At 32.1% G+C, this 15,985-nt stretch overlaps 1 protein-coding gene across 4 annotated transcripts in view; it reads left to right on the forward strand.

Moving 5' to 3' along the window:
• LOC145299148 (inactive tyrosine-protein kinase transmembrane receptor ROR1-like) overlaps positions 1-15,985 on the forward strand; it is a 1,518,258-nt gene that overhangs the window by 1,072,517 nt on the left and 429,756 nt on the right. For 2 of the 4 annotated variants that reach the window (XM_080144381.1, XM_080144382.1), the window contains exon 1: positions 1-668. This exon is cut by the window's left edge and continues 135 nt beyond it. The exons of the other annotated variants lie outside the window; for them this stretch is intronic. In XM_080144381.1, coding sequence (XP_080000507.1) covers positions 649-668 — 20 coding nt within the window. In that variant the 5' untranslated portion in view covers positions 1-648. The remainder of the gene's footprint in view (positions 669-15,985) is intronic. 4 annotated transcript variants of the gene reach the window in all.

Below are 15,985 nucleotides of genomic sequence, written 5' to 3' on the forward strand. Positions count from 1 at the left end.
ACAGGGAATTATTTCCCTGGGTATTTTTTTTTATTCTTCCTAGCTTTTTTCTTTGCTTAAAAAAACAAAAACAAAAAAAAAACAGCAAAGCACCTACAAAAAAAAAACCTAAGGAATAACTTTTTTTACACGTTCAAACAAATCGATATACTCGGTCTTTTAACTACGATGAACCAAAACATCTTCCGGCCTTTAATATAAAACAAAAAAACAGACAAACAAAAAAGAGCAACAATCTAAGGCATTCAAAGGAATTAAGATAAAATACCAATTTATCTGCATTAATCTCGGGATCAAACAATGAAGGCCGGTTAGTGAATCGGCTAGAAAAGAAGAAGAAATTTTGGTCGTTTTGACCTTCCATACTTTTTTTTTTTTTTAATAATCAAATATTCAGTGTTGTTGTTGACAAGACGCCAACAATCGCGTCATTCTGTTCCTGGCTTATATTCCAAGGCTTCAGCGGGATTCTTAAAACTGAAATCACGGATTGTACTATGTGTTTTTCTGGCTTTTTTTTCCCACCTTAATCTCGCCAGTTACGGAGAGGGGAAGCACAATCGTCAGTCGTCGATTAATTCAAGGAATAAACTCCTGGATAGTACGGAACGCATATTTGTGTCCAGAAAACGCCACAAAAGCCCCAAAATGTGGTACCGACTTCCGTGGTAAGTCCACTTTTCTTTGCGATTTATTTGATTTATGTAACGTGCTTAGCTATTTTTTATCGGCAAAACCAACTTCGAAATCTAGTAAGCGATACCGTTCATCTTGCTTACAGTCTCTTTCTCACAGAAGAACGTTGTCAGTCTATTTCTATTCTATCGTTATTTTCAAGGCAAGTGCTCTACTTAGCACCAATATATGTCTTCAAAATATTCATAACGCTTGTTTAGCTACAACCACTATCAACAATTTCTTCTACTCTCTATATCTAAAACTAAACGCAAATTCCATGAACAAAGTTTCTTTCCTACAACCCGTCTGTGGAACTCTATACTACGCGGTTTCTTTCCCAGCTAACTATAACGTTGTCGTTTTCAAGTCCAATGAAAACAAGTTCTTGTTGAGTCGTCCTCTTGAATAATCAAATTCTATCTAATTTTCACCACTGCCTATCATTAAGGTGTTATATCACAGACCTCCTGAGACTCATTAATCCGTATCCTCGAGTGGCATTCGGGTCTTGATAAGCGGCGACTCTCTTGTAGAACAAATTAAATCGTTATTTTATTTTCTTTAAATTTATTTTGTGCCGTTGTAGTTAAAGGGATCGCTTTATTTTTCTAATATACAATTCATCAGATGCAGAATGTAAGCATGTACGCGAACAGCCACTAAATGTTTCAAGGATCATAATGTTCTCAAAGAGATCTTTTATAACACTGGGTATACAATCTTATCAAAGAGGTTCGGTGTGTGTCGCATTTAAGATTTTAATAGCGTGGTCATCGTTCTGTTACTCTTAAGTTTTGGCATTCAGTAATCGAAATCCAATATCTGATTGAATCTGTGCATCGCGCCTAAACCTAAACGTAGATTCCGTGAGCAAAGCTTATTTCTTAGAACTGCGCGCCTATGGAACACTCTTCCATTTCCCTGCTTTCCGACTGACTTCAATATGGTCGTCTTCAAGTCTAATGTAAACAAATTCTTGATGAGCCGTTTCCTTAAGTAATCTAATTTACAAAATTTCCACTACCAACGATTACTACGATATTTCCCCCATTAACTTTCGTACACTCATTAACACTTATCCTCGAGTGGCCTCTGGGCCTTGATAAGTGGTGACTCCTTGGTAAAAAAAAAAAAAAAGGAAAAAAATCTCATGAATATATATTTTTGGTTCATATATCGATTCTTTTGCGGGTCTGATATGCTGTTGACAAGTTCTTGATTTCTGAAAATTAGCACATAATCATATTTTTATTTCCATTTTATTGTTGTTCGTCGTAATTTAATGGACAGTTTTCTTTTCTTTTTTATATAGAGATACAAGCAGGCTGCCCGGTGTTATCCGGTCGTAAGATACACTTAAATATCATATTTTAATTCATGCAGATTACGTATTTATTAGTATAGACGCAATTTTCTATCGATTATTATATTCCCTTGTTATCCTTTTTTTAAAAGATGGCCTCGTCCGATCGGCAAAGACAAGATTCAGGCAAAAAACTATATATATATATATATATATATATATATATATATATATAGATAGATAGATAGATAGATAGATAGATAGATAGATATATATATATATATATATATATATATATATATATATATATATATATATATATATATATATATATATATATATATATAGATAGATAGATAGATTATTTATTAGGTTGGTGCAAAAATAATGTCGTTTGTATATATATATATATATATATATATATATATATATATATATATAAACGACATTATTTTTGCACCAACCTAACATGTCTTCAGATATTGTGGCGAATAAACCAATCGTAACAAATTCGGATTTCACAATCCGCAAAATCGTCAAGGATTTATAATTTTAATGGATACAAAATCGAATAAAATTTAATTATGTCTTTTTAATTTGAACTTTTCTGTTTTACATTTTTTTTTTTCGTGATCTTGTTCGATTATTTATCTCCCTCCTACGACGGGCTAATGTAACACAAGAGTCGGGGAAATGGGATTTTAAAAGCCAGCGCAAAGAAGAAGGGCAATCAGTAACCCCCCACACACACACAAAAAAAAATACTTGGGGCATCCCCGTCAGCATTCTTATGTAGAGGCGCGTCAGGCAAATAGCAATAAACTCATTCCCAAAGAAAGGAGGGAGAATCTGGGAGGGCAAACCTCCTAGAACTGCACAGGAATAAAGTCATACTTTAGTCACAGGGGAAAAAAGATCTCAGTTTTGACCAGGACTGTCGGATTTTGGCGCTGAGATAAATCTCATGCTTTGTTAATGATTCCTTAAGACATATATGTTTATACTTATGTTTTGAAACTTTGGAGATATTGCTTGTCGTTTAGCAAAACAACAAAGCAGTTTATAGTAAGGAGTCCAAGCGAATCTATGAAACCCATTGGTCTTTTGACAGATTAAAATAGAAAAAATCCCTATATCCCTCCAAAGTTATGCAATATGTTCTGTTTTTTTTTTGTTTGTTTGTTTTTTTTTAAGTTGATTTGATTATAAATAAATCTGCGCATTTTTATAGTTTCTACGCCTACTAAACAAGATCCTCAAGAACATTCGCTCTCTCTGTACAGAGGTTTGTCAGGACAATCTCGCACGAGGATCCTTTCTCCTATAGATAAAACGTAGCCCAACATTCAAAAAGCCAAATAAGATCCATTCAAGACGGGTTTTGCACTTATACGAGGAATTTAGCACTTTCTCCTGTTGATGTTAATACAAATTTCAGCATTTAACAGGCCACTCTACAAGATCAGATACATTATTGTACTGGAAAATGATCAACCCCAGAAACGAAAAGAAGATAAGCTATATTAAGTACTTAATTGGGGACAGAAAAATTTAATGTTAATCACAGCTTTACCGTAAATGAACTATTTAGTCGTAGAATAGAATATTAACTGAACAAATAGATATCTATGTATCTCATATAGAAATCAAGTAATCAACGCAGAAAGAGGGTCCTTTAATTTTACATATTAAATATTTAAAGATTCATAAAGAATTCGAATCGGTAATTGTATCGGAATCGGGAAAAATACTGGAATCATCCCACCACTAACATATACATCTACTTAATATTTGAATTTTCAAATTGGTGATGTATGTACATACTATTAATCTTAACACATCTTTGAAATACTCCAATTAATAAATATTTCCAAAAGTCCAGTTTCTTTGATGAAATTTTAAGCATAGTGTAAGATAGCGCGGCCTTCTATATGCAAATACCGAGCCGTGAATGAAATGGCGTCACGGTAAGGAAAAAGAAGACTATAAAAAGGAGCGAGTACGTTCGAGAAGACGATCACGGTAACGGGAGAATGAGGAAATAAATGTCGTTGTACAAGAAAAAACGAGTTAAAGTTCTTTTCTATATTTGTCTGATTTGCGACTCAGGCTACAAGGTGTTCGTTCCCGGACAGCGTTACAATAGTTTTCGGACATCAAAATCGGAGGAATCTGAGCTTTCACGAATAGCATCAAGCTTTGTTACATGAAATAAAATTAAAAAAATATAGCCCGCGTTATCTACTTATACGTTTATCATCTGTGTTACAGATTTTATAAAGTTCAGCTTTTTTTATTTTGGAGTTTACCCAACACAATCGTATATTGTAGATATACCCACAATCTAAACGTATCTATCGAGACGCAACGCGTATTATTATGACTGCTTTTTATTATTGAACATGTGCTCGGTAGCAAAGTCTCTTTTCAATAGAAGCGCTCAAATATAATTGAAATTGAGCCCAAATTGTTCTTCCTTCGACAAGCGATCATTTCCAATTTGCGCGCTGTCAAAATCTATGACATGAGCCGATGTTTAGATTTTGACAAAGATGAAGGTTATTTTGATTTATTTTGATTTAGCGTTGAGAAATTCACGTGTTTGACTTGCGAGCACATGTTGGACATGTTATTGTCGGGAAAGGTTTTTGTTGTGGCTAAAACAAATGATTTCAAATCTTGCAGTATTTTCTCAATTAAAACTACGTAATCGGCATAAAATATATGAAGTAATGTATATAAATATAACAGGCATTGAAATGATAGAAAATATTGTTTATGTAGTTTAATAAAGTTAAGTAATTGTGCAGCTGTTAGTATTATTTGGATTCTTCGGATTACTGTTCTCATCTTCAGTGTCATTTTCACAACGTTTCAGTCGACCTTCTTCAGATGTATCTTGTCGAACTCGGTGATGTTTCCGTCGAACTCTGGAATTTATACGGAATTTCAAACGGAACTTTTATTTACTACCATGCTCTCGTTCCGTCAGCCAAATAATACGAATAACCAATCCTCATCTCAAAACTTCAGAAACGTATAGTGCAACTATTTCATCTTCTTGTTCGTGTATTTTGAAAGACTTCATTTGAATATATCATTAAACATACGTCTGACTGGTGCTTCCAGATTAGTAGATCTGAAGATATCGATTAAAGTGCATCGAAAAATGATGTCATTTTGCAAAACTTAATCATGCTCTGCAAAGCCCAAAACAGTTTGTTTGTCCTACAAAAAAAAATTTTTTTTAGCTAAACACCACATATAAATATTTGAAGATATAAGCAACTTGAAGTTTAAAATTCAAAACTACGTAGCATTAAATAACCAGAAAAAAGTTGATATGCCGTAAAACAAAACGACCAAAGCAAATATACGTCATCATCCCTTTGCAATTAAATGAACCTCTACACGTTTTTTTTTTCTAGATATTTAATACCGAAACTTAACGAAACCTATTAATCGAATATACGTTACTTTATTATCGAGTCGCCTGAGCGCACAATTTAACTGTTTCCCTAACAATACGTGTGCGTAATTGAACACAGTAGATCATATGAGCTATACGCTTTTTAAATCCTTTTGATTTTGTTTCGGCTTCAAAAAGAACATTAACTACTTTTTGTATTAAGTATTTAATATTATACGCGTTTAAAACCAAGAATAGGTATTCATGAATTATAGCAATTACAATGAAAATGCGAGAGAGAAATATTACGCTTGTTTATAATCACGTTATAATTGATTTTTTTTTAATTAAGTATTAAAAAAATCAGTATTTTTAACTATTGAGTTTCAAGGAGCGTGACGTAAATAGTTTTATGTTTCGTTGCTTATATATATATATATATATATATATATATATATATATATATATATATATACACACATACATGACGTAAATAGTTTTATGTTTCGTTGTTTACATATATATATATATATATATATATATATATATATACACACACATACATGACGTAAATAGTTTTATGTTTCGTTGTTTACATATATATATATATATATATATATATATATATATATATATATATACACACACACACACAAACTGTTTGTTGATGCTTTAAATAATAATATTGAGATTAAAGCTGCTCTTTGTATTGAATACATGAGATTAACACGAAGGGGAATACGCATTATACACACACACACACACACACACACACACATATATATATATATATATATATATATATATATATATATATATATAATATTATTTGCATGATTGTTGTTTTCTAGATGTTAATCCAATGAAAGTCCATTGTTTATAAAATTATGATAAAAAATAATAAGATTTGTATTGCATCAATTTCCTTATTTATAAAAACATTTCAAGCTACACATTGGCACACGTTACGGCAGCGACTTTATTTGAAGTCCAGCTTTGTCGGACCTTCAGATATCTAAGTGGAAATTGAAACATGTATGCACATATGTAGCCAATAATGTTTGAAGGAATGAATACATATTGTGATGAGTTAAAGGCAGAATAAGTTTTAAAATGGGCATTATAATTACATGCGATTTTGCGGTGTAAAACAGGAGCTCTCAGGAATTGAACATTTCAACTTGCTTTAAAAAGTAAACGGTAAAATGTTCAATGTCTTGAAAGTTGAAATATAGACTTTTGTTGTTTATATATATATATATATATATATATATATACAAGGTGACTCCCCCCCCCCAAAAAAAAACAGAGGACATTCAATTGTTTTTCTGAGCATTTTACAGTCAACGGAGAAAAAAAGGCCAAAGACCATAGTGTTTTGATGTGATGTTTTGAATATAATAAACTAGTCATGACCAAAGTTTCATTTCATTTGGACAAAACACTAAGAAACGAGGCCTAATTAGAGTTGGGCCTGTTTTTTTTTAGTCACCCTGTATATATATATATATATATATATATATATATATATATATATATATATATATACCCGTTCTAGTCAACAATAAAATTTCTTGAACTGAACAGTTTTGCAACATTTTATGTTACCTTCCGAGGATTACATACATACATACATACATACATACATACACGCATACATACATACATACATACATACATACATACATACATACACACATACATACTTCTGAACCTTATATCTATCATCCTTATTTAATCGATTTTGATTCTAAAAATGTAAATATCTAAAATTTGGGTTTTACTATTAAGACGTTTTCAAACGAAAAACTTCCGTTTTCGTGTCAAATAACTGAATTTAATATTTTCCTGTGGAACAAATTTCCTGTACAACAGAAATATTTGAATGCTCAAATTTGAGGATGTTTTTCATACTATGACAGTTCACGCCTTTAAAATACTCCAATCAATAAATACTAAAATTTTAGTTTGTTTGCTAAAAATTTAAGCTTAGTTTTTTTACGCATCAAAATCGAAGTAATCTGAATTTTCACTTCTAACTCTCTTCCATGAAATCAAACAAAATATATCCCACATCACCTACTTATACCCCTAGTATATACGTTATGAAATGTATAATGATCAGTTAATGTATTTCGAATTTTACTCAATGTGAACATATATGTTCACCTACTTGATTTTGTTTTGAATATATGCGTATCTATGGAGACGCAACGCATATTATTATGACGGCTTGTTATTATTGAACATGTGCTCGATAACGAAGTTGCTTTTCAATAGAGGCGCTCGAGTATAATTGAGCCCAAGTCGTTGTTCTTTCGACAAGCGATCATCTCCAATTTGCGCGCTGTCAATATCCATGATGTAAGCCGATGTTTAAATAGTTAGATTATCCTCTCAAGAGCAAGAGACGCGGAATATGGATTTCGAACTCGACTTAACCGATTATTCAGATATATTTATTGAATTACACTGTACTTAAAATTTAAAAGTTTGAGTTCTATTTTACTATTATAGGGTCAAATAGCAGCGTGTTTTTAATGGATTGTATCCAATACGTGCTAAACTTCGCCTTATGATAACATAAAATTGGTTGATATGCCGTAAAAAACCTTATCGACGTTGCGTTGTGTAGTTAGCAAGCATTCATCGTTGAATCGCATTTATATCTAAGTAACAGACTATATTCAAGGGCGATCCGAAGGCTCCCTTTTCATAAGCTGCTATAGAGAAGGGTGCGACTCTATTATTAAGACTACTCCACCTGTTCTTGATCCTCACTTTAAAATACTTCGTGTTTCGCAAGGTGACATAATTTTTTAAAGGTTTTCGCACGATTCGACCAAGAAATGAATCCTGGTCTCCTTATCCATTAGCGAACCCCGGTCTCCCTATGCATTAGTGAACCACTATGCTAAATGGGCCGGTTAAATCGTGTTTAATTAATACATCATGCGCCTATTTGTAGGAACTTTTGAAAGTGATTGATGTGAATTTGATCCGTTGATTAGACTGCGGAATAGATGAAGCTTTTTCAAATTCATATTTTATAGTTAAATAAGTCAAGACGGTTTAAAATTAATTGAAAGCTTTAAATAATTATCTATAGAACAACTATACAAACGTGCATGTAGTTTTATTAAATTAAAAAAAAATAACGCGAATGAAAGATCATTTTTTTTAAACGTTCAACGTAAAACAGAACTCGACAGTAGAGATGGCTAAATGGTTAACGACACGGGCTGACAATCTGAATATGTCAAGTTCGGATCGCGTTTGTTCCACAGAAACAGCAAAACCTCACCTAATCTTGTGTCTCACCTCCTAGAAAATAAGTAAATAAAATAGAATTCTAATGAAATTAGGTGACAGAATTCCGTTCAAATGGTATTATCTACGTGATCACATCTATGGTTCATTATAGATTATGTGATTATTGTGAAAATAAAAAATAAAATAAAAACGTACGCGCGTTACAATCTAAACTATACAGAAATTTATTAAGATGAGATTGAACATTTTGGAAGCCATTTGAATCTGATCAGGTTATGAAGTAAACGAAACTTTCCACACTTCCTGATATCTGAACATGGCGGAGGATAAAAGATGATTTTTTGTTTTTATCTTTGAACTTTTCAATAAGGTAAACTCTAAATATACGAATGTTATCCAATTAAATACGAAAGAAAACTCATATAAAAAATTCCGAACGTTTAATTGAAAAAAAAAATTGGATTCTATACAACATCTGGTATTCCAAAATGGTCACCCATATAGTATTGACCAGACTTAACACCGTTTAACTTATATAGTAGTAATTGGACAATTTTGATATTTCTCGATTTTGATCCAATTAGTGATGAAAATTCTGTAAAATTTGTAAATATTTAACTTTAGAGTTATTGTGCTTTTTGTTTGTTTTTCATTTTGTTATTTTCTGATTACCATTAAAAAAAAACTTACGTATTTTCACAAATCTGAAAAAAAAACATGTGCGGAAGGGAACTATAAGGTTTCATATTATTGATACTTTAAAATCAATTAAGTTCTAAAACTTAAGCTTTAAACATGGCATCGCAAAAACGGTAATTTTATTCTGATTCCGATTCACGAAAAAATGTCGATTCCGACAAATCGTACCAATACTAATACATATATACGTGGGTCGTTCCAAAATGAAAGCCTCGTATTATTTAACTCAAAAAGTTGAAGAACTACTAAGAAAAGAGTAGTACTATTAAATTGAGCGACATTTTTTGCTCCAGAATTTCTTTTTTCTACATAATGAACATCATTCTCAGTCCACCTTTGTCAGAAATTCAATGACGTATCTCTGCTTCTGACGCACGTCTCTGAGAAGTGTTGCTTCCTTAGAGTTTCATACTGCCAATATCTACAACAGAGAGGTAAAAATTTCAGATTATGAATGCATAGGTTCAGACATCATAACAATACAATTTACAATCCCTTGTGACCCGCGGTAGAATAAAAAGAAAAGGAGGTATTACTTTTGGAACGCATCTTATATATTAGTAAGTTTTGAAAATATATATGGCAATCGAATTCTCACGAGGATGAAACGCGGAAAATTCTGTGCACGTTAATTGCTTTCTATATATTTTCAAAATTTACTGCCTCGCTCTGCTCATGAATAAAGCACTGTTGAAGTAAAGAATGAAAATATTTGCATAAAATTTGTTGTAGATACAAAAGTAATATATATATATATATATATATATATATATATATATATACTAGCATGGGTGCTCGGCGTTGCCGGGGTATTTGGAGATGTATGTTAAACAAAAAAAAAGTGGTCAAATTTTAAAACTTTGACCCCTATTATGACCCCTTAAAATTTATTGTTTTGGGCTCAAATTATATTATTAATTTAGATCCATGTCCAATGAACCTATATCTAAAATTTCAAGTGTTTAGACAGAAAATTGTCGGAGGAGTTTGATAGAGTTCTCAAAGGTCAAATAGTTGAACTTCAACCCCTTAATCGCCAAATTTCTGATCGAAACCTAATCACATCGATTTTTCCAAATCTCAGTATCCTCTATATCAAATTTCGAGTCTGTAGACCGAAAATTGACAGAGTTATTACGTAGGGAAATGTACACACAGAGACAGACATACACTTTCACTTTTATATATATATATATATATATATATATATATATATATATATATATATATATATATATATATAATTTTATGTATTCATTTATTTTTTTTTAAACAGTAATCTACGTACACGTGTGTTTCGGGGCCCTACTCGTCTTCGGCGTATCTTGACTGGATTTTGTATTTCAGTCACGCGTCTTAATCCATTACGCATAGTCAATTTACTGTTTAGTTTTTATGGTTTATCTACCTAGTTTTTGTTGTTGATTTTCGAAAAGATATTAAGGTTAACGTCTCCACCTTGGAGATCCGGTGTTTTCTTAGAAAGTCGCCCATTTTTATTTGGACGTAGTTTTATTTATTTATTATTATTTTTTTAAACACGCGTGTTTCGGCGTCCTGTCCCTCTTCTTATTTTATGTAGATACATAAAATTATATATATATATATATATATATATATATATATATATATATATATATACATAAAAAATATATATATTATATATAAAACGAGAAAGTGAGAGGCACACACTGAAACCGAATACTTGTGCATAACTTTGATAACGCTTTTCCGTAAGTTCGAAATTTACAATTCAAAGCGGTATCCAACGTCAACCGTACTTAATTAAAAATTGGTATTTATTTGTCTCCCCTCGAAAGTAAAATGTGGCACAAGGTCGTTTTTAACGTATAATGAAACCCAGTTTCCCCAAAATTGGCACTCTGAAAGTAAGCAAAAAATAAAAACTGCCTTAGTATAGAAGGGTTTCCGCTACATTAATCAAGGACAAATTAAATTAAGTGAAGCACGAGAACAGATACTACTACTTATTCTAAATTATTATTTTTTTAATATGAAAAAGTAAGGAGAAGATGTAGAAAAAAAACAGAAGGGAGAAAAATAGTAGTTCTCTATATTGAACATTATTCTCTCTATCTCCCTCATAAATAAAAAAAACTAAACTAAAAACTTTGCTATGTCGGTGTAAACTTCAATAATATTACAGACACACACACACACACACACACTGTTTTATTTTACTTCAGTCGAAGTTCTCAGAATTCAAAGGGCCCGCTACCTGAACTCTATATGAGATACATAGATATTCGAATGTCCCATTAAAGATTTTTATCTCACAAACAGGCTCCTTCACTCTTGGACAGACTAAGGATACCCACGAAGGGTTGTCTGTGCGTAAAATTCTTGCGGCAGGAGGTGCGCAATCTCCAACCACACCTCTCCTGAGACGACATTGTTAAATACCAATGGCAAGTGAAGTACAGGACGACTGGAAACAAATGCCGAGATAAGCGGAGAGCACACACAGCGCCTAGAATTCCCAAATAGTTATCCATCTGATACTAACCAGGCTCAACGTTGCTTAACTTCGGTGATCTGACGAGAACCGGTGTGTCAACGTGATTATGCCGTACTCACAAACAATGAGTTAGTGTATGTATATATATATATGTTTGTGTGTGCAAGTAATGTGCCTATACTTTCCCCAATTATAAACACATCTATCGCCTCCCGCCGTTTTGCTCTGAGCAAAAAAAAACAAACTTTTCGGTGAATCGTTACTAATGATTTTTATCTATTTCTAATAACTAGCTGTAAAAAGGTTGATATGCCGCGAAAAAGATCAATATTTTCTCAAGTTCGATCCTTAAGAACTATATCGATTTACCTGGGCCTGATTTCACCTTTCTTTAGCCGACTGATCGATTTTTCCCCTTATCGATATTTCACACGCTTTTTGTTGCATCGTTTTCCACTTACCTTTGCAACTGATTACTGGCGTTGGTTTCATGTTATAGAATGGCGACTTCCTTTCGTACACTGAACAGCGCTCCGCGACGTCTAATCAGTCGTTTTCTTATATCTATATATAAATAGAATCCGTTCTTTTGTATGCGTGTCTGGTCAAAACATAACACAAATGCGTTTTCTTTGCATCTTTTTCGTTCAACATCTCCGCAGAAGTGAATTCTATTTGGAAAACGATATTGCTAAACTTTGTATGCGTAAATATCTTTAAAATTTACAGATAACCTAACAATAAAATTCTGCGAAAAGATGAAACGGTGACAGAATTACAAAATTACGATGTACCTAAAGAAATTTAGTCATTTTTAATTTTTATATTACTTAAATATTTTATAAACTGTTTCAAAATTTATATATATATATATATATATATATATATATATATATATATATATTGGAAAAATAGATCCCTGCCGAGTGCTATATTATAAGGAAAAATCCGAAAATAAAGGCGTATTATTTATGTTTTATTTACAGAAAGTTTAGATGAGACAAGTAATCGGTACCGTCGGTTTCAAACCTGATAATCAATGACCGTTTTAGAATATCATATCAAGCTCTCTTCAGCCGATACTCATATATATATAAAAGGTTAAATACACATATGACGAAATGAAATCTTGCTGATACATCATATAATGTAGAACTTCCATAAGACCCTAAGGTTGAATACACTAATTTTTTTTTCATAATAAAGCCAAGCCATTAAATATCAAACAATAAAACCGGTTTGTCATTTGAAATGCATGTAACTTTTTACAATAGCCGCTTTTTTTTTTTCATTTTCTTTCGAAGGAGTGGGTAAGAATAGAAAACATATCGATTAAAATTTTTGCAATAAGTTTATCAAAATTCAGAATGCAACACATTAATCACGTTGACACCGGTTCTCGTCAGATCACGAAAGTTAAGCAACGATTAGCCTTGCCAGTACCAGATGGGTGACCATTCGGAAATAACAGGCGCTTTATGTAGGAGCACGCTGATGTCTCCCTGCATCTCCCTTAACCAGGATATACATGCATCTGGAGACCGCTTGTGAACCTAAATATCCCTTGAAATTTCCTCCGTCAGTGGAAGATGATTCAACCCGCTTAGGGTGTATGCCACCGACATTATATATATATATATATATATATATATATATATATATATATATATATGAGAGAGAGAGAGAGAGAGAGAGAGAGAGAGAGAGAGAGGGGGTGTAATACGCAGAGTCTGAATGAGCAAAGTCGCAGTAAAATATATTTAAAAGTTCTGTGTTGCAGTTATGATAAGCTCAAAATGTGTAATTACCTAGAGCTATTTAAATAGAACGGGTGTGAAATTATCAATCAAGTTTTCATAGGAGGAAACATAAACAAATCATATTGATATGTACGATCGTTTCGGAAACGATATCCTTTTATTCATACGATATTTCCAAATAAAACCATCGTGAAATATTGTAAATATCTAATGAATAAAAGCATATAGTTTTCGAAACAATCATATAAATGATTTTCTTATGTTTCCTCAACTTGGTTGATAATTTCACACCCTTTATATATAATATACAACAAATGAAGGAAAATATCCAAGGATCAAATTACAAATAAAATCATATTACATTTAAAAGTGAAACAACTCTAATCGTATTTGTTTTAATTGGTTCATTGATTATGTTTGTCTCTTTACATATCATACAAACAATAATGTACAGGCTGATCACTAGAAAAGTAGAAAATTTGTTTAACAATAATGTATTTTATAAAGAGCTAGCAAGGTTAGCCGGTGTTTCCTGGGGCAAATATGGAGCGCATTTCTACTTAAACTTTTATCTATCTATCCGTCTCTCTTTATCATTTTCATATTCTATCTCCTTTATCCAGTCTTCATTCTCTGCACAGCCCATTCCTCTCTAGTCTAACACACACATATAAACAAACTCTAAATTTCTAGCTGAGTTAGTCGGAAATTTCTTTCCAAATCAGTACATTATAATACTGAAAAACCGTTTCCTCCTAACGATACGCAGCTCGGTTGATCTCCCTTCTATCACACTTCATAATTATTTTTTTATATAAATTTTAGCTATTATTCATCTAGGGCAACTCTGATCAAGAAAATACAAACTTTGCGTGTTTTTATTTTGTAGACTTTAACTTTTAGCTGGACATACACAGAGATACTCAGTGTTTGAGAGATAAAGAACTTTAATGGAACATTCAAATATCTATGTATTTCATATAGAGTTCAAATGTTAGCCCCAGGTTGTGGGTCCCTTGATTTCTGAGAACTTCGACTGAAGTAAAATAAAATAAAGACAGCTGTTCTTTATAAAATAGCAAACTTAATATTGTTTGTTTGTTTGTTTATTTATTTATTTTTTTTTTTTTTTTGCCGTTCCTTTTTGTCAAATAAAAAAACAGTTTCAGGATATTCTCGTTTTAAAGTCGCCAGAACATTATCGAACTACTTCTTTGTAATCAGTGAAAAAATCGGTAACACAATTAGATTTTTGACAGTCCCTAAATCGGATTACCACTTTTGAAAAGAATAAGCATCAATCTTAGAAAGTCTGAAAATTGTTTGTTGCTGACTTTTCTATGGTATAACTGTCAAAATCAAAGTAAATAAGAAAGACAAAAAAAAAAAAAACATAATAAAATAGAAACAAAAAAAAAATTCCAACCTCAATCTCCCGCTTGTCAAGCAACCGCGTATACAATAATAACAACCAAATATAATAGAGTTATGGTTTACTTTGGAAATCCGTGATTGGATTCTCCTTGGTACACTATTCAAAACCATTGCTCTATATCACTGCTCTGTGCCATTTCCCCCCTTTATTCATTCATGCCATTTTTTAACTGTGCCATTATTACTGTGCACCAGTTTTATAATGTAGCTTAACTGAAAAATTTTAATTTGCATATCCCACGACAAAACTATTTCCGAATACGCAAATTTAATAACATCGGTTAAAATCTTAACCACTAAAGATTGATTTCATAGTCTGCTACGGTATCCATTGTCCCACTCGCGAACCTTTATTATGGAAAGTGACTTCACTGGTTCAATCTAACTTGAATTTGCTATGCCAACTACGCTGTCGGCGCCGTTACAACACTTTGATTTTGAAAGACAAACGGGGCTATACTAATAATCCTATTATAATGAAATATCAGTGTGAGTCTATGTGACTAAAGCGATAATTCGGGATTTGAATAGAAATGGTTTGAAAATCCGACTTACTTTATTAATTGATTAGAATTCATCATTAGTTTTCAACTTATGCCTAACACTTTATTTTCCTATTATTTCATTTAGAGACTGCTGTATATATATATTAGTTGACGTTATCTGGCAAATAAAACCAAAAAGGCAGTCAATTAGCAAATATGCTACGTTCATCCATTCTGGTTGTTAGAACACTCTCTGACTGCTTTACTGTTGTGCTCGCATTTGGCATTTATAGGTGTTTAATTTCCCTTAATTTTCGTGTTAACTGGTGTTGGCCTAGGGGTAACGTCATAGCAAAAGAGTAAAAGGTGACTATTATCTATCTGGGTTCAAATCGCTCGACCAGCAGTAATTACCATTTCCTGCACTGATGTCTGTACGTATAAAAATAATTATATATATATATA

This window comes from Euprymna scolopes, chromosome 2, assembly GCF_053919585.1.
Source record: "Euprymna scolopes isolate OS-2025 chromosome 2, ASM5391958v1, whole genome shotgun sequence".
Classification (NCBI taxonomy): domain Eukaryota; kingdom Metazoa; phylum Mollusca; class Cephalopoda; order Sepiida; family Sepiolidae; genus Euprymna; species Euprymna scolopes.